The following is a 25,027-nucleotide window of genomic DNA, read 5'->3' as shown; positions in this document are numbered from 1 at the left end:
ATCACTTCATCACACAAAACATGAAGCAATATTGGATCTTTATACAGTGTATGTCTTGTTGCTATGTCTTATTGTCCTTCTACCTTTGCCTGTGGACAGGCTGGACTCATCTGCTACTGACATTAAATGTGAATCATGGGAATGTTGGACTCAAATCTTTGTGTCCTTAAGGAAACTGGACAGTCTGAACTGTTCACAAAACTAGTAAAAAAGAAAAAGACCATCTATTTCTGTCCAGGAATGCTCTATTTGTTTTAGCTGTGGGTTGTAAAATGTTTTTTATCTCACAGTGATTTGCAGAACTATTTAAAGATACGGTTGCTCGTGAGTGAAAGCTTCATACCATGATTTAACAGTTTCCAGGAACCTTAAGGAGTGCAGTCCAACTGGAGTCATGAAAATCAAAGGAGAAGATTTCCACAGAGGAACACTGACAAACAACATGACAGAGGTTGTTTTGATATCATGTGTAATCCACCAGGAGGGCAAATCTCAATATCAACAGTGAAAAAGTTGAACATATGGTGTAAAGTGTTGTAGCCACATGTTCATGTGATAAAATTTTAAGTAAAGTATGTTTATACTTAAAATGCTTCCTGCTAAGATTCTTCGGTTTATCCTGATTCAAAGATAAACCTGACCTGAATGTGGCGCTTGATGGATCACCCAAAAGATTCATCCTCTGGTGACAGTTGATATATGCACCAACTTCCTTTGCAATCCATCCTATAGTTCTTGTGACATTTCACTAATGTCAACCTCATGTCAAGAGGAAAAGTCAAAGGGAATCACTTACTTATTGTACTACTTTAGACAAAAGAATCTTCCAAATGAATTTAGTGTAGTTTATAACTACAACTTACTGCTTTGAGCCAGAGTCACGACAATTTCTTGATTCTCCACTTTTGTCGTTCAGTGAATGAACTGTAGGAATAAGCACAGACACTGATGGTAGAGACATGCTCATGCATTTTATAGTAGGCTGCACTAATGATCTGAGTTTTCCTGTGCTCAATACAAGCACCAATCATGATGTGCTGGGTTTCTCCTCTGCAGTGATTGACATAGATAATTCCCTTTGCAGCACACTGCATAACCTAACCAACACATAGTTTTAGATTAAAAGTACTAAAGGAACTAATGGATTTAACCCAGTTTGGCGTGTATGTCGATTAGACCAGTGCTCAGCTAGAATGTGGCATTCAAGTAACTGCTCCAGAATAATAAGAATATGGGAAACAATGCTGTAGACGTACTTAAATTGTGTATTAATGAAACACCATATGGAGATCTAAGGTTGTTTATATGTGTTAGTGCTGTATGCCTTCTTCACATTTAGTCACAGTTTTGTCTGTGAGTCTCTGAGTTTTGATGCAGGAAAAAATAAAACTAGAGAGGAAAGAAGAAAGAAACACGCAGCTATACAAAAAGACAAGGCTATGCAGAGGCAGTTTGCTTAAAAGAAATAGGCTACACAGACACAGACTCCTTTCTTCTGCAGCTGCATCATATCTTTCAGCTGAAGCAGAGACACTGACGGCTTCTCGAAGTGTAGCTTCATGTCAGAGTCTCACACACACACACACACACACACACACACACACACACACACACACACACACACACACAGCTGAGTGATGTTTAGCAAAACTCCAGAGGAGGGAATTCTACAAACCACAGGGTAAAAAAAAAAGTTCCATATTTTTTGTTCAAGACAGCAGAGACAGTCCACAAGGCTGCTATTTGCATGTGAATACAGAGTGAATCACTTCGCATTTATGTGCTCGCGCAGGTATTACGAGTGCTTTTTAAAGAACAGTCAAGAGTACTAAGTGATATCCGGCCTTGCTACGTTCACTAGGTCTAGTGTCAGCATGGGAATGTTTTGGTGACTCTTAACTGTGGCAGCTGCTCGGAGAACTGTGCTGCTGACGGTTAATGAGAGTCTGATGTATGTTACTTCAGTCATCAGAGTGAGTCATTTCCTACCATCTGTTTGATGATCAGAAGATACAATAACTGGAGACAGTTTGGGTGAATACGTGTTTTGGATGTGCAACAGATGGCTCGAGTGAAACTTTTGATTGGGATCGAATAATTAAACCTGTAACACACAATCCAAAGGAATTATTAATTTAGTGAATTCTCCTTTGACTATGTCGGACAGGTAGAAGGTAGAAGGCATGGGACTGAAACAACAGAGAAACAAATAGATTACAGTATGTGACTTAAATTATGTGGCTTTCCCTGGTGAAAAATGAGTCTCCTAACAGGAAAAGGCTTTACTGTTTCATTTATCTGCATCATTATGTGCAGTGTTTATGTACTGTAGGTGGCAGAAAGACAAATATTGTGCTGTAGCATAAACAGAAGGATGAATAATGGGCTATAGATTAAATGATATTGGTCTATTATATCAGTTTATCTCGACATGCGTCCTTAAGAAAGTCTTGGTCTAAGCAAAGACTGAGGTACAACAACACATCTGCATCTGAATGTCTTGGTTAAGTTCGACTCAAACCAAGCTAAGCGTGACAAATGCTGGATGGTCTTTTCTGAATGTTTACTGACCTTTGTGTTTCCAGTTAACATGCTGCCCATGCCTGCCAGTGATGCCCGGTATACAAGGCGCACATTCAGACAGTCGTCTCGCTCTCCAACTTCATTGATGGAGCACTCTACACAGCTGAAATCTATTAACTGGATTCAACAGTGTTTCAATTTAAATTCTTTCCCCCCACATTCATGAGACATTTCATGCCTATGGTTTTATTTTCTACAGGCAATAATTGAAGTAAACAGCACCACAGTAACACTACAATAATGTAATTACTTGTGTTATTTTCACTCTCATATCCATTCACAACCACTTTAGCTCTTTCCTCACTATCAAATAAGCACATCATCGCCCCTGTGCCTTGTCTCAATTTGCCATAAAACCTCAGATAAACCTCAGGCTAAGAGCTGATGTTGTGAAATGCATCTGACAGGTGATTCCACCTTTTTCATTACACCGCCGTCTGCTGCAGTGAAGCCTGTGTGCGATAAAAATGTGCCACAAAGATCCATTGTGACATGAGATGCTATTAGAAATCCCATCAGGCAATAATTGAGACCAAAGAGGGGCACATCTAAAGTGACACAGGGAGGACATGTCCTTTTTTAAGGTGATTTAGAGCACAGAGAAGGTTAAAGGTAAAGCAGAAGTGAAGACACCACTGAGGGTTGTGTTAAATTTGAACAGATAGCTTTCCCGGTTTCATGCCCCGAGAGGAAAAAAAAAAATCCACTAATGCTGAGTGGCATAATGCGGTGAGGAGAGTGTGACGTTCAAATGCAGCCGGATGTGACTGCAGCTCAGTGACCATATTTGTCTTTTCCCAGCTCTGTTCCGCTCAGTCAATACCCTCGACCACAGAGGAAATCTAAAAGAGAAATGTAAGGAAATTGCCATTTTAAGGGACAGAGGGAATCCAATAGGAGGGAGTGGGAATCTATGAGGACAGACAACAAAACTGATCCACACAATCATTGTTTCAGCCAGCTAAGAACCCATGGCTTAAGGAAAATCCATCAAGTCATTTCATTAGGAGAGACCTAGGCAGTGAAAAGATCCAGAGACAATGGAGCTATTTTCTGGAAAACGATGGTTACACGTGAATAAGCCTCTCTCACAGAGGTCAAATGAACAGGCGAGCTCATGTCCTGTGAAAAAGAGAATTACTCTCAAGTGAAAACACTGACACAAGGGAGACCTGGAACTGCAGATGCTTTTCTTGTAATTTCCCTGATGTAAATAGAGGAGGTCTACTGATGAGAGATGAGCAAATATATTTTGTGATTTCACTTTTCACCTGTTGGTAAATCAAAATTCTATAAACCTGGTTTAAACCACCAACTAAACCACCTCCCTTAAATAACTGTCTTAGACTCCACCCACGAGGCCTGCTAATGCTTATACTTATCTTTCAAACCACTGGGAGTGTATGCAGGAAAAGACAAGTTGAAACATAAGAAGCAAATGTCAATATTGTGGATCCAACACCACCTCCATCACTGTGGTTATTTCACCTGTGGAAAACCAGTGATGGTGTGCTTAGTGTTGTTCCCTGCAAGGGTTAAAGCTCAGTGCTTCGGTTTCCTCCCACAGCCCAACACATGCATGTCAGATGAACTGGAAACCGCAGGTGAGATTGCTTGTCTGTCACCGTGTGTCAGCCTTGTGAGACTGCCAGTCTGTGCAGCATATAGCCTGCCTCTCACCCAGTGTGAAGTGGGATTGGCTCTAGTCCCCCACTGCAACAAACATAACAGGCGTTCACATTTTGAAAACAACATCCGGGAGTAAAATGAATCTGCCAGTGGTTTAGTGCAACTATTTGTTTTATAGGTATGCTATCGGTGCATCACATCTTTTAGATGTTAGTGTTTAGTCATGCTTTCAGTGTTGCTCCATAGATAATATGGGTATTATTGGTGACTTGGTCCATTCTTTACTTTGGTCAGTTTAACGGACAGAGATTAATGATGTGCCATGAAGAAAGAATTTTAATGACACTGGTGATCTTACAATTTTCCTCTATACCTCAACATCCACTAGAAAGACCAGCACAAAAATTGGTAAAGATATTTGCAGCTTTCAACTGATGTGATGATGCTCTCTCGTTTCCTCGAATGCCACCAACAGACTGACATTTGCAGTTTTGATGTTGGATTGTCATTACACTTAGTATGAACATTCATAGCTCCATGGTGAATTCTAGTCGCCTTGGTGATCTGTCTTTTTATCTGGCTCCACATAAGGTCAAATTGTTCAGTTCCTTAGTTTATTACCAGATACCTGCAAATGTACTGCAAACGTTGATTTTACTTTGTGTTTATTAATAACTATCAACACATTAACATGCTAAACTAAGCTTATGAAAGTCGTTAACATTGCAATGCAAATGTGAAACAGTACAGGTCTGTAGGCGCTTGCACTCACTGCAATAGAGTTCCAGGTTGTGGTCTATTAATAGCCTGTATGTTCATCTAACAAACACACACCAGTAAGCCTTCGCTCAATTAATTCAAGACACGTCACCACTGGCAGCAGCAGACATCCATTAGGAGACATGTGTGAATCTGTCTGCATGTATGTGGGGATGTGTAGAGAGAGAGAGTTACAGAAAAAAGAAAAGGGAATAACAGGGCCGCCATGACATTGAACCTGACAGAAGAAGGGAAGCATCACCACCTGTGGTAAACTAGGAAGGCTCCTGATGAATTTCTGCTGCTACTGACCACAATGTTTCACTTTTAAGAGAGAGAGAATTGAATGTCTTTATGCTACCATGTGTATAAGAGATATTCAACCTGATTTGATGTTAAGCTTGAACATTTTTATTCTAAATCTTTTCAAGGTAGATTCTTATAAAATGTGACACATTCTTTAACACTAAGTGTCATTACCAAATGTCAAAATTAAAATACAAAAGTGACACAATACAAACAAGACAAACAAAAAGATTCACACAGTTTCATACAAATCTGAATCACGATTTATCACATTACAAAAGAGGCTATCATTGCATTTTAAGTTTTAAATAATTACGACTGATGGATGACTCAGAAGTTCATCAACACAGCAGCTCAGATGACAGATGCAGACAGACATGGACAAATACTCACACAATAAACTGTTACTGTACCTCTCCACTTCCGTTCAGCACTAAAGAAACATAATTTAGAGACATGGAAATGTGTGTGCATGAAATGATAATGAATGAATGGTATATTGTTCAAGTTTCAGGATTCAGGTCTTAATGTTTGTGTATGTTCACTGTGCAGAAGTTTATTTTTAAACATCCTTCTATGATGAATTATGTTCCAATAACAGACTATTATTGGTGACCTTGGAGTGACTCATTATTCAGCCCTCTGTAGATGTCAAATGTCTTCTCTCTGTTGTTTGCGAGCGATGCGTTGTCAAAGCACAATGACACATGGCGGATCCACACTGTGAACATCACAATATCATAAATGTAAACTGAATGCTTACCGTGCAGCACAGGTTCTTTGTAACAATGACATGGACAAACATGAAAACGTGAACCTCCATCACAGAGAGGCCAAAACCGCTGCTGCTCTTCTCTGCGGGTTGATGATTTATGGTTGTTGAACTGCTCTCATTGATGTCTCAGCAGTGTAATATAACACTGGAGTTTAACACAGACAACTAATGTTCATTTTCCACTTCAAACAGAAATGATGATCCTTATTGCTGCATCACCTTTGCTACGTGATTTTTACTGCAACAATGACACAGTAGCAAAAGATTAAACAACAGTTTCACAGTAAAACAGATTAATTTGTTTATTTATAGGAATTGTAAAAACGTTTTGAAATAATCTCATGCTCATGGGATTTTATGTGGCTGTGAACAAACACATTTAAAATACAAAACATTTGTTTCAAATGCAGAAAAATACTTGGAGAACACAATAAAAAATACATTAAATCCTGTCCATCAAGCGCAAATAAACCGCAAATTCTTCTCTTAGTTCCTAAGTAGCCCAAGATAAGAGTTAATACTTTGTTGAGTTCAGGAAAATTTCATTTGTAAGGATAACTTCAATAATAATTTAATTTAGTACGATTCTATTAAAGCCCAATGAACACTGATGTTTGCTAAATAAAACAAATGTATCTAACTTAATATTAACACAGAGCCCTATGGGATCAAAGTGTTAAGCTGAAATGTGCTAAAAACTTTAAACCAATTCATTGCTATGTTCCTGTTTCTATATATAAAGTTGTTGTTTTGGTTATTGTTCTATTATTTTTTTAAGCTTGTGTTTGTTGCACAATAGTCACTGTAAAAAGACTTGTTAGGATCTCTATTGTGCAATCAAACAAGACAGCAGGATGAGTTTCCTCTGGCAGAAATTGAAGTCATAGCACAGTTCAACCATGACAGATTGCCTCTGCTTGGGCCCAGTAGTACACAGAGATTTATCTCTATCATTCTTTTATTGTGTCTCTGGAAGCGTAAAACGAGACATGCCACCCTCAGACGTCGCCGACTGTTGTTGTTGCTGATGTGCGGTCATGAGGAAACAGATCCACACACAGGAGTTAGGACATATGCCTCTGCAACACATGGCAGGTTCAACAGAAGGATGAATGCTTGTCTGAAACTGTGTAATTCAGAGATGGAATTGATATTTAGTATGTTTTGAACATACAACATTTGAAAAGCTGAGCCTTAGTCACAGATATATTCAAATTCAATTAATTTCTATTGAGTTTAAAAGCCTTATGGTACAGTTATTTACCCTTAAGTAGTTTTAATGATGTTTAAATAAACATATTCTGCACTGTCCTTATTTTGCAATCCAGCTTTTCATTGAAGCTCTGTGATGTTTACACTGAGTGAAATATTCAAACTCAAGTGTCCATATATTTTTTTAGCTGCACCATACCATCAAAGCAGAATATTCTCTATGTGCAATGCATCATTTTATAACCAACCCATCCAAATCTCAGCTTGATATGTTCACATTTAGTCTCTCTGGAAACTTTTAGATCTGTACTAAAATTGCAAACAGCTGACACTGTTGTGATGTGTACTGACACATCACTAGCGTCACTATTTGTTGTGTTTGACATGATTTACAGTGAATGAGCTGAGCCTCTGCTGTCAATAAAACAGCATCAGTAGACAAATAAATAAAAAAATCCTGCCTGGGCACATCATCCGTTTTGATGCTGTGATTTCCAAGAGTGACAGACTTTTATACTTTCACAGATACTAGTTTTATTGTCAGAAAACCAATAGAATAGCAATATAAATTCACTTTTAAGTTGAATATTTTATTTAAGGCTTCTTTTTCTGACTTATGAACCATAGGGTTCAGTTTCATATAAGTTTTTGTTACCTTAGATTAACCTGCTGTAAAGTTTTCAGAATACTCCCTGTACATCTCTACTTCTCTTGCAAAGTGATGACACTGATCATTATTATGAACACGGAAATTGACTAAATGTTCTCTAATAGAGACTCATTTAAGTTGAAAATATCTCAAAACTGTATTTGAAGAATAACGTCAGAGAATGTATTTCAATCATCATACTCAACCTATTCAAAATCACTACCACATTATCTCAAAATGTGTGGCATTACAGAAATGAGAATGATTCAGAACCAGGTCTCAGTCTGATCAGTGAAGAGATGAACCATCATATAATTGAATTAATTGGGCAGAATAACATCTGAATCATACGACTGGGTGTGGGCAATTTGGTGTTCTCAGTAAAGCTGATGTCAACAAAATTGCCTCAAACTACATTTTGTTACATAAATTGAATATTTTATTTTTTTTACTCACTTGCTATTTTTAATTTTAGACTCATCAACACAACGTCAACACCACTGTTCTCCTGCTGACCACCGACATTTCACTTGCTAAAGTTTTCTCCTGCGCCAACAGCCACTTGAGTAGGATCATCTACTTACAACTTTCACTGAAGAACAAATAGAACAGATGCAAAATAATAATAGTGTAGGTGTAAAACTGCATGATTTGTTCCTCCTACCTGTGCTGTATAAAATGTATTATCCAGGCAAGACTGGTTGGAGTTTGTTTATAGGTGTCGTATTGTCTACAGACTTACAACAACACTTTCAACAACACATACAATTGTTCTCTCTCTTTATTATGCCTCTCCATGTATTGCCTTTAATGCTGCACTTCTATAGCTTCAGGAGTAAGGTAACAAGTGCATAAATGGTCGTATATCCTCTACATTTATCACAGCACTGATTAAAAAATACTTTTTATGATATTTTAATGACACCATAACCGTCCTAAATGACAGTCAAACATCTGGCGTCATTGTTTTACAAAAAATAAACATAACCCATCTGTTTTGTCAGTATACAGCTATGATGTTTCAGCAGCATATATGTGCCTCTATGTGAACATACTAATGTACGTTTGTGGAATTTCTTTTCATGTCTATGTCATTTTCTGATGGTATTTTGATTATCCAGATAAAATTGATTGAGGTTTAGTCTGGTGCCTGGAGGACAGTGTCTGGTCATCAGAGAGACTTTCACCTGGTTTGAACATCAATCCCTTGGATTTCATCTTTTCTGTTTGTTTAACATCCTATACAGCATATTTCTGTTTTGTCTTGGTTTTTTTAAGATTTGCTGAATCGCACCTGTCAGTTGGTCCGTTTTCTATGATGATGATGATCATGATGATGGCGACGATCGTGGTTCTCATCAGTTCCCAGGTGTGAATGTTGTAACTGTGAAAATGAGTGTGAAGAGAGATGATGCAAGAAAAAAATGCAGGGGTGCTCAGCGGACTCTCTTCCTCGCCACAAAACAGTGTACATCTACACACATACGCCAATGTGAACAATCCAATGTCTTACTGTAGATCCATGCAAAAAAATAACAATAATGCCCTTTACAAAATGAAGAAATGTCAGCGGACACCTTATCTGTTTCTTCCACCTTTGAGTACTGGAAAGAGGGATTACCAATAATATCGCATGAAAAGGAAAATACAATACAAGTCATCATCAAGTGAGATACAGTGGAGAGTTATAAAAATTCTCAAATGACATGGAAGTGTTTGCATGAGTAACTCATCTGTGTAAAGTAAGTTCTGCATAAGTTATTAAGTTCTGATTGTATTTCTTTCACTTTAGTGCTACAGATTAAGACTCATTTTATTCACTGTAAACTGAAGACAAATGAGTACAGTTTCATTTACTGTGCACGGTGTTGTCTTTCTTTGACAGAAGAGTGCATGGATACGTTAAATTGTTTGATGTCCTCTGCATTTATCACTGTACTGCTCTGCAACTTTTATCTCTCCCCGGATAAATCACATTTCCATGATACAGACTTTAATGATGGTGTGTAATTAAAACAACATCTGATATTATCATGTCATATTAAACTAAATAGAAATGACGTGTTGTTAGTTTCTGAGTGAAGGGCTAAAACTAGAATTTGTAATCGTTTCCACTTCAAGAAAAGCTGCCTGCACACCTAATTATTGCACACAATCTTTATTTAACACTACATTGCAGTCTTTGGAACCAATTCTTGTGTCTATGTCATTTTCTGTGCAAATATATGGACCTGATTGTAAAATTATATAATAATTGGAATTACAGGAAATTGATTATAAGGTTTAGTCCAACATCTGGTGGACGGTAAGTTTCGGTTCACATGATCTGACACCCTCTATTCATCCTGTTAGATGCATTGTTTCAATGTGCCACACAGTATTTTTACATTAGTTTTTTTATGATCAAAAGTGAAAATGTACCTCATGATATTTCCTGTCAGCCCTTAATCACAGTTTACTATATATATATATATATATATATATATATATATATATATATATATATATATATATATATATATATATATATATATATATATATATATATATATATATATATATATATATGTTTACTATATATTTCTCATTACTGAGAAAGGAAAACACAATGTGTAATTTGGCATACAATGCTGGCATACTCAATAAAACGCTGTGAAACAGCCAATCACCTTTTTGGATAGCACCAGCGGAAACAAAATGTGTCTGTTGGTGCCATCTTGTGATTGGTTCTTGAACATGACATCTAAACTGTCATTGCCACTGAATCCTGATTTGATTTCCCCATGACATAGGTGTAGTGATATGTTTATTGTGAGGTGTAGATTAAAGAATTCGTGTGGTGAGTAACCGTTGGTTTTGTGCTTTTGTAATTCAGCAACATGAACGTGTCTTTTCTACATTGTTGAAGCATCACATTGACACAAATTGAGTGCCTTTTATTATGTTGACTTGATAAATCAATCACATTCCGGTAAAAGAAAATAAATATCACAAATAAAACTCATCCACTTCATATACTCCATAATTCCATATATAAATATACACTGTACCACTCCCACTGCATATTAATTCCATTAAGCATGCCCGATTTAGTTTCTTTCTCTTGTTCATTCACATCCAGCCACATATTGCCCTTCAACTGTTACTCCACAGAAAGGCGTTATTGTCAAGCACACCGGCCAGTTTCTGGTTGAAGGGCTGGTGAAATTCCCTGAGGAGGTTTCTGGTAGCTGGAAGCATAGGACCCAGGTTTCTATCTGCTACCCTGCGGGTGTTAGACATGGGACGTTTGGTCAGTGCTGTCTCCACCTGATCTAAAACAGGACCTGCAGAGAGTGGGACACAAGCAGGAATCAGAAACAACCCGATAAACACAAAACAACAATCTTTTTGAAAATAAGGTCATAAAAAGTTGTGTTCCTGTAGCTTTATGGACACATACCTACACTCAAAAAATCAAAAATCTTCTTGATTGTTGCTTTGATGTTCGCTGCATAGTCCTCTAGTCGAAGAACTATAATCTGATCCCTTTGAAAAACCGTCAGCCAATCCAACAAGAAAACGCTGTAAATCCCCAAATTTAACCTCACCTGTGGGAAAAAAACCCTAAAGAAGTCAACATCATATCACCAAGACACAATTCCTGGTATGTGAAAACCTACATAAACATATTCTCAGTTGGTTTTAATATCAATTTTGAAATCAAACAAACAAACATGAACAAACCAAAATGCAAACATCACAATATTACAACAACCAGATAAACTACTGTAACTTGTAATGAGATTATCAGAAAAAAACATTCACATTATAGAAAAATAATGTAATGATTAGTATAAGTATAAAGTGCTGTTAGTGGAGTTTGTTGTGTGTAAAATAACTTCAATATATAGATGTTAAAAAAAGCATGACACTATATGCACCAGATTAAAAGAGGCAAAGTTATTGATGTGATAAAAGCATTGCTTAATCTTTGCAGAGGTGCTAGAACTTTTGAACTGATACATGTAGAAGCTGCAACTGAGACGACGTGGTGATATGTCTATAATTAAATAATTTATTGACAAAGCTCATTAAAAAAAGCACCCAAACAAAGCAACAGGGGATATGATGGGTATATTCAGTATGAACAGGGAGAAACATTTTATTTGTTAAGCAAACAAATGTTATTTTAGTGTCTTCACAAGCTGAGTCTTTTTAATTTTAAATTGTAAAAAGCTGCACAGACACGATGAGTCCTCAAGAGGGCAGCACAGCACAACGGTGCCCAGAGGGTTAAGGACACTGTACCCTGACTAGAATAATAAAATCTTCACGCTTTTTTTGGATGTATTGGTTTCAGACACTCACTGAGCTGGTTTCTGCTTACACTAACACTGTCAATCTCTCAGAGTAACAATGCTGTCACCCTCACATTGTGATTAAGAGCTCAGGAGTGCTGATTGATAGTATATATGCAGAGGGGTCTAATGTGCCTCTGAGCATCTAGTTAGTCCCTTCACAGAAGCAGACTAATACAATGGCATCCTTTTACAATATATTAGAGGTATATAGAAGTATAGAAGTGTAGTTAACTAATACAGAGAGTTAAAAGTTTGTTTCTACTGACCGGCATGGTGTTGGACAGAGTGGTGTTGTAGACACAGGACCGGAGTGACCTCTCAGACAAGCAGGACTGAAACAACTGCACAGACTCTATGACCTTCTGATGGAAATCTTCTGTCGACTTGTTGGCCATCTTAAAGTACAGGTAGTCCGAGTAAAGCCTGGAAGCAGCATGAATCAGAGTTTTAAGCCAGATGGAACTATGAAATTCAATTTTGTTGGATGTGGAGTAGGAGCTGGTTTTAAATATATGTCATTATTACTGTATAAACCTTCACATCCTTCATAAGCAATCCCATTTTTTAATCACATATATATTGATTTGTGGACACAGTACCTCTCCACTGGATCTCTAAGCATGATGATGATTTTTGCACTTGGATGGACTGTGTGGATGAAGTCCTGGGTCAGGAAAGGGGGCTCTGTCTCCTCTCTCTCTCCCTGCACATAGCTCCAGGCCTGGTTGTCCCACATAGTCGAAGCACTGGCTTCACCTGTCAAATCATTAGCAGTCTTAGCATCACTTTATTTCTTTAAAACACAGTGAGTATTTGCAGGAACTCAAACATAATATGGCAAAGTTGAGCAGAATTTCAGGATAAAATATCAAAAGATGTTTTTCCTTATCTGGGAAACACCAATACAGTTTAAAATGACAAAATAAATTATATCATTATATTTATTATCACCATTCAAATAGGTTGTTTCCACTTCAGGAAGCAAAAACCAATACAGCAGAACATTCTTGACTGCAAATCTAAGAAAGCATAACTTTAGAAAGATCTGTGCTGTAACAAAAAAGATCAACTCTGTTTAACTCCTTTAATATAGTTTCTTTTCTTCCATGTTTTTATTAGTGTTTATTCTCTACTGTTTCTCAAAGGCAAGCCCAGGAAAGTTTTCAGCCAAGCACCCAGAGGCTTATGAGGTTTTCTGTACACTTCTAAAGACATTGTGCTGTTAGACCACAGATTATCTAGAATAATGTGAGCCGTATTTCCCTACGGTGCTTCACATGAGCACAGAAGTGCTTCTGAGGTCAGAGAAACTTGTGGGAAATCCACTGAAAATGAGAAATGCCTTACAGTGAAAGAAAGGAGGACAAAAGAGAGCTGTAATTTGAATCAGGATCTAATTGTCTGGTAGTTCAAAGGTCTTTAGAAAATACCACATGAAAAGTATAAAGGTGGAGATTTTGGTGCACAATGGACACTAAACGCCACATCACACCCACCCACACATACGTGTTCACCTGTTATGAGCTGGAGTGCCCGGTGTTCTCCAGATGAATTTCCACTGATCCCTTTTTGGATGTTTTGGGCGGCCAAGTCAAACAAATCCAGGTAATCTTCCACAGGAAAAATGTCCTGGAAGCCATCTTTGAAACGAATATAACCTACACCCCAAGGTACAACAAAAAACATGAATTAACTTTCATTCACAAACATCTTCACGATAAAATGATTTTGCCAGAATGTATAAGCTTTAAAGAAGATGTGTGTGTGTATGTATAAAATTATATAAATGTGGGACAACTTACATATACTGGTATATGTAGTGAAAGAAATAATGAGATTAATTCTACAGTCTACTATCTAACTTGTGATTCCTAGAAGCTTAAAATTAGTTCATGAGTTGTATGAGGACCTAAATCCAAACATGAGACAACACACTGCAGCTAAGAATAAAGAGTTTAGTCACAGTTTAAACACACACTCATTACATCTTTCACGTAAGTAACAGGTGAGTAACAGGCAGCAGACAAGGAGCTTAGTGATGATGAGACTACTACTGATTAAACAGCTGCCAATCTGGCAAGTAGAGAGTGTGGCTGGCTGGGTTAGATACTGTGGGCCAGGGAGAATCTGAGGGAAAAGTAAAACACAAGGATTCAGACGAGCTTAGAGGGTGACCAGGCATGGCAAAATGAAGAGACTGAGGATGAATGCAGCCAGGAAGCAGAAAACAGAGGTAGAAACAGACAAAGGGCAGAACTGTGAAATTTTCATATAAAACTCAAACCTTACGTTTATTTTAAAACTGTTCAATTAGCAGCCAGAACATCTTGACCAGTCAGCTGGCTGCTGCCAAAATGCCACTATGCCAAAAACACTATGTATGAAAACATTGTGCATATCACTCATACCCTGAAGACTTACCAAAGCGTTTCCTGGTCCACCAGTGTGGCTCCTTCATGGTGTTGAACTTGACCTCCGGATGTATCAGCAGTCTGTGAAACAAGTCAGTTGTGCCGCACTTCGGTTGACCGATGATGTAGAAATACGGCAAACAGCGCAGACGAAACTGCTTGTTGTCTCTGTGGTGTAAATGCAGGTAGAAGTTTGTCTTAAGGTGTTCGCACACAGATTTGAAGCCCTTTGAGTGCAAAGTAAAGAGGTTCCTCTTGTATGGATTAGTGATGAGTCCACTGGGGAACTCCTCATACCAGCATGGGCTCTTGATGCTGGGCAGGAAGCGGCGAGGAATTACAGAGAACAACTGCAAAGAATATAACATAATTAAATCCCCAAGATAAAAAAAAGAAATTTGATCAAATCTTATTTGTAAAAGATCACAATGTGTTTTTTTAAAGCATCTGTAACCATGAAAGGTGGACAATAAAATGTGGTAGCTTCCAATTTTACAAAGCAGCAGCTCTCTGCACCTTTATTAAACTCAGTTACATATTCATATGTCTGACACACACACTCCACTACAGTTAAACTCACTGACTCACTTGTGTTGCTACTTCTTGTAATTATTATTTACAACATGACTGACACAATGCTGCCAGAATGGCTGTAAACACTACACAATCTGAGTCATCTGCAAAAGTATGATGAGAACATATGCCAAACACATACACAATAACATCAGTCAGCAAGACATTTAACAGCACTACAACCGCCGGCTATAATAATCATAAGCTGAATCAACACCTGAGAGACTCAGCAAACGCCTGTCATTACTGTATGAGTTTCACCAAACACACGTTTACTGCAGGGGTGATTGTATGGTGCAGCATTTACTATTAGTCAACAAATAAACTAATCATAGTGGTCACATTTTCCAGTGAAGAACAAATCATCATTTGCCAGCAAAAAAATTGTCACTGTCGGCTAAAAACTTTGCATCATTGCAGGCAACAAAAACAACTTTAATGACGCTGAGCAGAGGTACAGACTTACATGGGAGTCAGTGTCTATGATGTCCTTTTCATCAGGCACCTTCCTGGGTGTGTATTCCAGTTTCGAGCTGATGATCTTCACCAGCATTTTCATGTCTATTAAATTCTTTTCAGAGGAAACTTCCACTGCTGCTGTGCTCATCTGGACTCCCATAGGTCTCGTCTGATAGTGTGAGGGGCTGAACAGAAGCCTTTTCTTGTCCCATGTCAGGATATAGGAAGCCATAATGATAGAAGTTAGCGTAAAGCACAGCAGTACACTAACCAATTTGACTTTGGATATGCTCCACAGGTTCGTCAGCGACAACAGGGGACCCCATTTGACATCCACATGTTCAGGTTTGTTTGTGTGCCTGTAATCAAGAATTGTCCTTTTCCCATAGTGTTCAACCATGGGCAAGCTGTGCAGGCTGTAATTATGGTCCCGTTGGGTGTTGCCCTCGTATTTGCAGTCCGCGAGTGGCATACTGACATAGAAGCAGAGCAGGCATGTAGAAAGACGAGCGGGGAAATTATTCTGTAAAAATCAGTTCAAGAGTGGGGATGATGTGCCACTTCATTATGGTGTCCACTCATCAGGTCATCATTTGTCTTCATTGCTTACATGTTCCCCAGTCGTCAGCAGGGCCTCCTGTAAATCAGAAACACATTTTAATGATGTTTTCTTTTCACTATAAGTGCAGCACTGTAGTTCCCTTTGAGGTATTTTGGTCATCAACCAACACGGTAAGAGAAGTAGTGGAATATTTCTAATATTAGATTATTTGCTTGAGCATTGTTCCCCTCTGGGACATCAGGAGGAATTTCTAACTGTGCTCCTTTCTAAAGCACAAGTCCCCCCTAAAAGGCCTGCTGCTGTGTGTGGTCTGCTGGAAGGAGAACCTGTGCTTTGTGATTAAGGCTATACAGCACATGCAACGACAAGCTCTACTAAGTGACTTTCAAGATCAGAATAATAGTTACTCTGTAATTTAATGCTAAAAACACACGATTATGCTATATAATCTAAAAGCCCACTGAGGGCTTTATTTTGTTAACATGAAAAAATAATTCACAAGATCAAGGTTTCGGCCAGAGAGCCAAGTCAGGTATTGATACAGGTGGACGTGCACTGTGGCAAGCACACACGAACTGTTTTCTTTCCCAGCCACATGAATAATTAGAAAGTAGGCATTATTATTTCAAGGGTGCAGTGCTAATACATTCCAGACACTGAAGTGTAAAATGTGCTAAAACACTGTCCTGACATGTCCTCAGCTAGTAACATATTGCTTTTTCTTTTGTTGGGGAGTTGAGTTTGTAAGATTTAACAATCCCACTGGACCACGAAATGAATCCCTGCACCAGTTCCACAGAAGATCTTACAGAAGAGACGACTGTCTTATTTTATAAAAGGGGCCTGTTAAAGTGAAGCCACAGACATGTTCACAGTTGCATCATTAAAGCTGCAAATTCATATCATGAGTATCATAAAATCATCCTCCACCTCAGTCATCATGGTCAACATCACTTGATTTTGTGTCATGAAATTAATGAACCCAACTGTAGTGAGTTAGAAGCTCACACTGACGATGCAGCCATGGCGGGTTACCACCAATTGTAGGGCAAGCTGCTTCTTTGACCTACTGTAACTGCTACTGATGCTGTGAATTAGATACTAATTAAACAATAATTGTAATGTTGTCAGCTCAAGTCAAGTAAAGAGGTATGATAGGCAGTGTGTTAATGTTTAATGTTTTCATTTTGACCTCTGTTTTCCCTCTTTTGCTTGTAAGTGAACAACAAATCCAGATGCATGCTTGTGACCGTTGTATGCTTAAAGTTAAAGAGAGCTGTCACTCTTCTGCAGATTTCATAATGAGACAGCTCTGAGTCCTTGCAGACTTTTCAGGAATGCATGTCTGCAAGCTCGCAAAGGAAGATGCTGGAATAGGGAAGAACTTGGGTTACGTGTTATGGGCCTTAGAAGATAGAAGTGTGCTTTTTAAAATACAACATCACTCCGTAAATGCCATCCTGACAGCTACAGCTGTTGGCAGCGTAGGTTATTAGTTAATGTTGCAGCTTTTCTAATTGTGATTACTGCCATTCCTTTAAATCTATTGTATTTCCATATTTTTATGTTAATTGGACTGCATTTTGAAAAGTATCACATTAAAGAAGACTGTTCTCTAGTCTCACATTATTAATGCCTCTGCATGTAACAATGAATGTATAATTCCCATTAAAGATTAATGTCTTGTTAGAGCACACTTTCAAAGTATGAGAGGAGACAGATGTGGAAATGTGACAGAGCAAAAAGAGGACAGCGAGAGTCAAGGGTAACGCACAAAGTAGGGAAGTGAAGCAGCAAAGATAAGAATAACAGTGCGAAAGCAAGAAAATATCGCCCTCAGACCTCTTTGGTCTAAAAATCAATTTGTGGTTGCTGCAAGCAGCAGGTGGGATTGACTGAGGTGAAACCCCACCATCAAAATCCTGCTGACTCAAAAGAAAAGAAAGAAAGAAAAAGTAAAACATCCATTACTGCACATGATGCTTTTGGTTTTCCAGGCGCACAAAAATGTCAAGAATGATCTTGTATCAAAGACAGAATGGGTTATTATTATTATTCCAGTTTTCTTGCCGGAGATATTTGTGATTAAGTGTGCATACGTTAGATTCTGGGACATTTTGCAGAATCAACGGTGCTTTTTTCTGTGGCACTGTACAGAACAGATTGACAATGAAAATGAAAAGGTTGACCATAAAGTTTGTCCACTAAGAGTGCGGAATAAGGATGCTCTCCTTTATCATATGACAATGACTTTGCCACTATTTGTGTTATTTGAAGTCAGCAAAACCTCCATGTGAATGCTCTTGAACTACTAGTGTCAATATATTAATACCAAGCATGTGATGTTTACTGGCTAACATTTGACAATAAGAATAAATCTGATCTTGCCACAAATAAAAATATTCCTATAATATATGTATGCAAATTTAAAATGTGACCTCATGATGCGTTTAATGTCCTATGTAGTCAGGTTTCTTCCTACAGTCCAAAAACATGTAGGTATCTTAACTGGAGACTCTAAATTTCTCATAGGTATGAATGGTGAACTGTCTGTGTTTGCCAGCCCTGTGATAGGCTGGTGACCTGCCCAGGATGACCCTGTCTCTCGCCTAATGACAGCTGGGATAGGTTGCAGCACTCCTGCAACCTGTAAGAGGAAAAGAGGTTAGAGTGGGTTCCAGTGCTTGTGGAACTATGACTGAAGGAACGTCAGCATGTAGGTAACAGACCCACTTTCCATACAGCCATTTGCTAGCATTTCTATTTTTTCTCACCTCTACGTGTAAGCAGGAGTGGGAGTGGGACTTAAAAGTGGAGTAATTATCTAGAAAAACTACTTGAGTGCATATTACTTGCAATAAAATGTAAGAAATAGATGCAGTGGAATCACTGACCCCACAGGCTGCATTAGAAGAAGCACTGTAATACCATAATTAAATAGATTTCTCCAGTCAGCCTGAAGAAATTCAACAAACTTCATGGCAATCTGCACATTAGTTCATGGAATATCTTGTGCAACATTGACATCTTGACCCCCGGATGAAGCAAGAGGAATGCTCAGTGTCCAATATGGCAAATGTTCATCCTGTGGGAGCACAGTTGTGCTCTATAGACTCAATGGCAATCTGCCCATTCAATTTTTAAAACATTTTCTACAAAAGAGAAGTGTCAGATTGATAGAAACACTGACAGAAAGGTCAGGAGGTCACAGGAAATATTAGACTCAATTCTCTAGTGTCAGCAAGAAAAACTAGTCAGCAAGTGTAGTAGTATCTTGATTTGGTCCAATACGTGGGATGGACTGAACAACAACTTAACCAGCATCACTATAACATTATGACAGTTCTTAGCATTGGTGGCTTGGGTGATATATGGAAAGCCAATGTTTTTGGCCTATTTTAAAATCTAAATCTGTTCATATATGGATCATTGCGCCCTGTGGAAAGGTGAGTGAGCTATAAGCTGCTACTAGTTCGATAATAGAAATGTGTTGATTGAGAGATCAGGCACTCACAGTTCAATTCATCCTTTGTGGAGTGTGAATGTGTGTACCTGCAGCATATTTCACAGTAAACTGTTCAATAGTTTAGATATTATAAAAAGCAAAAGGTAAATGTGTTAGTCTCACACGTGGCAGAAGAGGAAAGTCAGTGGATCATTTGGGTTCATCATGATTCATCATCAGGGAATGTCTCTACAAAGATTCATGCCAATCAATGTCCTTCCTCATGTGGTCAAATCAGAGTGATAATGGATCTCTAAGGGCCCTTCAATATCTAGAGCACATTTCATGATAACAATTAAAATCTTTAGGTTTAAAATGATGGTTTTAATTTCTCTCTGGAGGCGATTGAATCACTTGAAGACCATCGTGACCACAGTGGAGACCATTTGTATAAACAATAGGATAAGCTGCGATAAGGGTTCATCACATCAATGGCCTGTGACTGTTGCATGGAAAAACCATGATGCTCATTATTTTTAATTAGCTCCAGCTGCACAGATCCCACAGCTGTGTCCGATTTGAAATTCAACTTTTTGTCTTGCCAATAAATTTGACCCATTACCATTGTCACATCGCACATCCAAGTTGTCTTCCTTGCCTGTGCTTCTTTCTAAGTCTACCTCCTTCATACAGAAGACAAGGTGACAGTTTATCAGAACTTGATTGCATGCTGTAACACTTCAGACGGGCCTTTATGCATCTGCTTGATTTGTTCACTGAAAATCTGTTTGGAGTGTTAAATTGAGGTGCAGGTTATGGAAGTGTAAAATCCTACACACATGCATGAACACTTGATTCACTCACACACAAAGACTCATTACTCACAGCCTCCCTGTCCTGCACCCTCTCGTTTATCCCCTTCTATTGACACTTTGTGACAACATGGTGCCAATCTGTCTCTACCCATCCTGTGTCGCAAGGACACCAGCTAAACGGCAAATGCAAATCGGCATCAAAACAAAATGACAGGGTTGCATGTTGTATGCAGATGTGCAGCTCTGCTTAATCAAAGCTAGTACAAATGTGAAAAAGGCCCTGAGAGGATTTACTGTGACCACAGTGATCAGTTAAAAAGAGGAGTCATTTCCAAGAGCCTGTACCCAGAACTGCACACACACACACACACACACACACACAAATTGAAACATGTTTTAATCATGTCTTCATGTTTAGAAGTATGTAAACACATCCTGACTTTGTGCAGCACACTCTGTAAGTGGGACTTGGCTGCATCCCAATGCTGGGAAGAGGTGGGGCACCAGAAGAACTACTGCCACAAAAGGAAATAAGACAACCCTCGCACTGATGAGGAAATCAAACAAAGATGGATGAGATACAGTACCAAACTCCAGTAATGCTAAATCTTTCTCTATATGCATGAAAATGAAATTAATATGAAGAACAGAAGACAACAAATAGCCCCTGTTGGAGACCAGGATTTTTACTTTGGTCCTTTTCACATCCACATTATGGATAAGAACTTGGCAGGAACTCTAAAAGCTCCCCGGGAGCACAAATATCTCAGGAAGTGGGCTTCATCTATCTCAACATGCTGAACTAGTCCTCCCTTTCCTCTTCACTTCCCACTAAAAGACATAAGAGGGTTTATATGTGTCACTGGATATTTGCCTTCTCGAGAATCTCTATCGTGTTAAATAAGCAAACTGCTGAAGCAACGGTAGAGTCTCAACAAAACAGAGTAGTGTAGTGCATAGAGCACTGGAAATATTCAACTTCTTGTTTAACAATTGTGTCTGTGTTCATCATACAGGTCACCACAGTCCACCTTGACATCTGGAGTACAGATGTGCAGTTAAACTGTGGATATGTTTTCCTAATAGCTACAGGTTGTTTGCTTTAAAACCAATGTGACATTAACAACAAGCAGAGAACTCCTGAAACATGTGTCCTACTGTTTAATAAGTGCAAGAGACAGGGAGAGGGCAGGTCTGAATGCAGGAGGTCAATCTGAGATCAGCATAGGTGGGCAGCTCAGCCACTGCTGCTCGACGGGTCATTTATTACACTTTGGGATTTATTTTTGTTGTATATTTGAGTTTGAGGTTAACAACGTGAACACAGATTGTAAACAAAGCAGCAGTTAAGCAGGGGTGATGTAAACCTCTTTACTAATCGGAAAACCCGAAGCATGTGCACAATTTTATTGACGATAATCCCACGCTGCAGAAAAACTACAGTAAGTACACTAGGTCAAAGTTGAAGCAGGGTGTCAAAATGAAACTGCATGGGTGTATTGAGAGCTGGATAGTGGACTCAAGTCCGGCACCAGATGGGTAACCCACCAGAAGGAGTCAAAAGTATAAAATATAAGAGAACTAAGTGTGACCACTAACCCAAATTCCCCTCACAGATGAGCGCTGCTGGGGGGCTTGATAAACAGTGACGGTTGTTTGCATCAGATAGTTTGGGTCGCAGTTTATTTGTCGTTCCTAAACAAATTTGACTAATCTAGGGGATTAGTTTAAGCCTGTGTTGATCATCTGACCGCTCATTTTTCTTGTCTTATTTGTCACTGTAATCCCTGATCTCTGTGTTTACCTTGTTGAGTAAGCCAAAGTAGTAAAAAACTGAAATTATCCTTTCGTGTCCTCTCAGTCCAAAGAGATGCATGTTAGTTTGCCCAGAGTTGTGTGAGTGTGAATGTGAATGAGTGTCTGTCTCTACTGTATGTCAGCCCTGTGATAAACCTGGCTCTCGCCCAATGCGAGCTGGGATCACCTCCAGTACCCCCCGCTGGATGGATGGATGGATGGAGGATGGATGATGGGTACTGATGAACAATAATTGATGGCAAGATGTCAACAAAACATCATGCACTGATTCTTCACTGTTGTTAATAGACATGTGAGCAGGTTGACCTCCTATTAATTTGCATATTCAGTGAGTAGATAAGTAGATTAGTAGATTTGTAGATTAGTAGATTTCATTATCAACTCTTCTGAACCACACCTGCCACACAGTCTACATCTGAAAGGTGCGAAAGCAAAACTTTCCCACTAATATGAAATATTCAGACGGTTAAACTTTTACAATTAGTCCACACATCGTAATGCTTTTATACTTTTGAGATAATACTTGTGTCGGCTGGTGACTCAGGTTGGATCTTATTCAGAGCTGCAGCACATATGCAGCTAATTAAAGTGTTATTTTGGGCTTGCTGTGTTGCATTGACACTTTTTACTTTCATTTTCAGCTATAAAGTGAAAATCATTCAGTGTTTAAATAGTAATGTTAAAAAACGGTGTTAAGCCTGTTAACACTTTAGAATAAACCTGTTTAATTAACCATAATGGACTAAATATTTTTATTAAGGGCTTCAGAATGGATACTTTTAACTGAGTCATTTTTCTATGTTGCAGGTTGTGTAACCTGTATATTCAGTCAATCATAAAAGAGATAAAATGAAAAAGACATGACATTGTTCTGCTGTCACTGTAGAAAATCTGTTGCTCAGACAACACAAAAAACATCATCCATCACTATGTTACAGAACAAGGGAGTGCTACGTAGATGCAGATAAAGGGTTGATCATCCTTTCTATTGGAAATAATGCAGAGTCAATATGTTAAAAATCACCAGTTCTTGAAATAAAATCTTGGTGCTGCTGCCAAAACATGTATGTTTCACAAACCTCCCACATTCCCCTAATGTTTTTTACTAAAAATCCTTTTTCTCCAGTTGTGGAGGTCCCCCACAGTCCAGTCTAAACAATCTGATTTGGTATAACTCTGACTCTCGCTTGCTGACTCTCATACTTTTAGCATTACCCAAGCCTTTCAGAACGCCAGCCGTTGCCAAAAGAAGCATGGCTTTGACATCTCAGCAGCTCTGGACCTAAAACCTTCCTGCGCAGGGGACCAGACAGACTGCAGGACTGGGTGAAGCAGCATGAGTCAAGGTTTGGCTCAGGTGTGTGAGAGGTGTTACAACATGCAGGCTGCCACTACATCTATCTCAGCTCTCCGTCTTTTTCTCTCCAATTAAAAGTAAAACAACAGCTTTTATGATCTAATTCCTACAGTGAGAGCCCACAGAGGCAGGTCTGTCAAAAGGTCACCTGCCTACCCGTCTGGACCTCGGCTCTGCACTCCGAGCGGAGCTCCGGTTCCTTTAATAAACTAGAATAGGGATGAAAGTGAACCAAATGTCAAGCAGAGACTGTGAGAGCACAAACATCTCACATGTCAACAGATCTCACCCCAAGACGTCAAACCCAAACCAGGGAGTGAGCTGGAAAAAGAATACACATGAGATGTTTCCTGACATGCATAAGAGTAATCATTTAGGCATAATGGAAGGAATTAGGGGAATCTCTCAAACAGTCATGTGTTGACACAGAAAGCTCTGCTTTGTTATGTTGCAATAAGCAGAATAACAATTATCAGATAAGACTTTAGGTGCCTGTATACAAATGTTTACTTCTGTTTACCTTTGCCTCCTAACACAGTCCCGTTTGTGGCGTAAGTCTCTGTAAGATTTTTTTTTTTTTACCCCCCAGAGACATGATGCTGAGATATTCTGCAGCTGTTCAGTGACGAAGACAATGTAACCAGAAGGATGGCACTTTTACGCAAAGTTTACGCACATAACATCACTTTGTGTGCGACTTTTGGACAAGTATTAAAACGCGTCAGCGGGAATGACTCCCAGTGTTTCAGTTCCATTAAGGTTGTTGCTAAATAAACGAACTGTTCACAGTCACAGCTGCGCTGCTGTCAGACTTACAACAGAAAACCGCAGCGTTTCCTTTGACGTTGAAGATACAAACTGATAAGATGAATTTGTTAGAAAGATTTGTAAAATTATCAATTCACTTTGAAATAACTGGAAAAAACAGATGTGATAACACTGTGCGACAGGTGTATGAATCTCTACACAGCAATAACAAAATCTGATTTTCATTTCATAAAATATACTCACAGTGGTGATGAGTGCGTTCAATCCAGGTGCCTCCTGTGCTGTCGCTCAGGAACCACGACGAGCACCAGCGAAGAGAAACCAAACCATGTGACAGGTGTCCGTGTGAAGCGCTGAGAGGAAGAAACGAGCAGTGTTTGTATTCCCAACATGAATATGGGTCATTTTAACAAACGCCGTCCGGGTTTTGTGGCTGAACTGCGAGACTTTCCGGAGTCTGACTGAGGCTCCCTGCGCGCAGCGGTGACTGAAGAGAAGAGGAGAGAGAGGGAGGAGGTGCGCAAGTGAAGTGGCACAGGAAACACCATCAGCAGCAGCAGTTC

General features: G+C 38.9%; 1 protein-coding gene across 1 annotated transcript; it reads right to left on the bottom strand.

Annotated features, from left to right (window-relative positions):
* Window positions 1-10,834: 10,834 nt before the first annotated feature.
* LOC113159955 (carbohydrate sulfotransferase 15-like) lies at window positions 10,835-24,975 on the bottom strand. The gene is made up of 8 exons (XM_026356989.1): window positions 24,708-24,975; window positions 15,707-16,336; window positions 14,678-15,017; window positions 13,771-13,914; window positions 12,856-13,012; window positions 12,523-12,679; window positions 11,356-11,503; window positions 10,835-11,239 (listed from the first exon to the last, which is right to left on the bottom strand). The coding sequence occupies exons 2-8, from the start codon at window positions 16,169-16,171 to the stop codon at window positions 11,049-11,051; spliced, it is 1,602 nt and encodes a 533-aa protein (XP_026212774.1). The 5' UTR covers window positions 16,172-16,336; window positions 24,708-24,975; the 3' UTR covers window positions 10,835-11,048.
* Window positions 24,976-25,027: the final 52 nt, after the last annotated feature.

Source organism: Anabas testudineus, chromosome 15, assembly GCF_900324465.2.
Source record: "Anabas testudineus chromosome 15, fAnaTes1.2, whole genome shotgun sequence".
NCBI classification, from domain to species: domain Eukaryota; kingdom Metazoa; phylum Chordata; class Actinopteri; order Anabantiformes; family Anabantidae; genus Anabas; species Anabas testudineus.
The sequence above is the reverse complement of the archived record's forward strand: the minus strand, read 5'-3'. Positions and strand labels throughout refer to the sequence as shown.

What these genes read in the sequence shown, in the direction of transcription:
- LOC113159955 (XM_026356989.1), bottom strand. Translation starts at nt 16,171, where the DNA reads ATGCCACTCGCGGACTGCAAATACGAGGGCAACACCCAACGGGACCAT. An exon ending in TCATAGACACTGACTCCCAT is followed by an intron (nt 15,018 to 15,706) that starts GTAAGTCTGTAC and finishes TATTCTTTGCAG; the next exon opens with TTGTTCTCTGTAATTCCTCG. An exon ending in TTTTGATTTTTTGAGTGTAG is followed by an intron (nt 11,240 to 11,355) that starts GTATGTGTCCAT and finishes CACTCTCTGCAG; the next exon opens with GTCCTGTTTTAGATCAGGTG.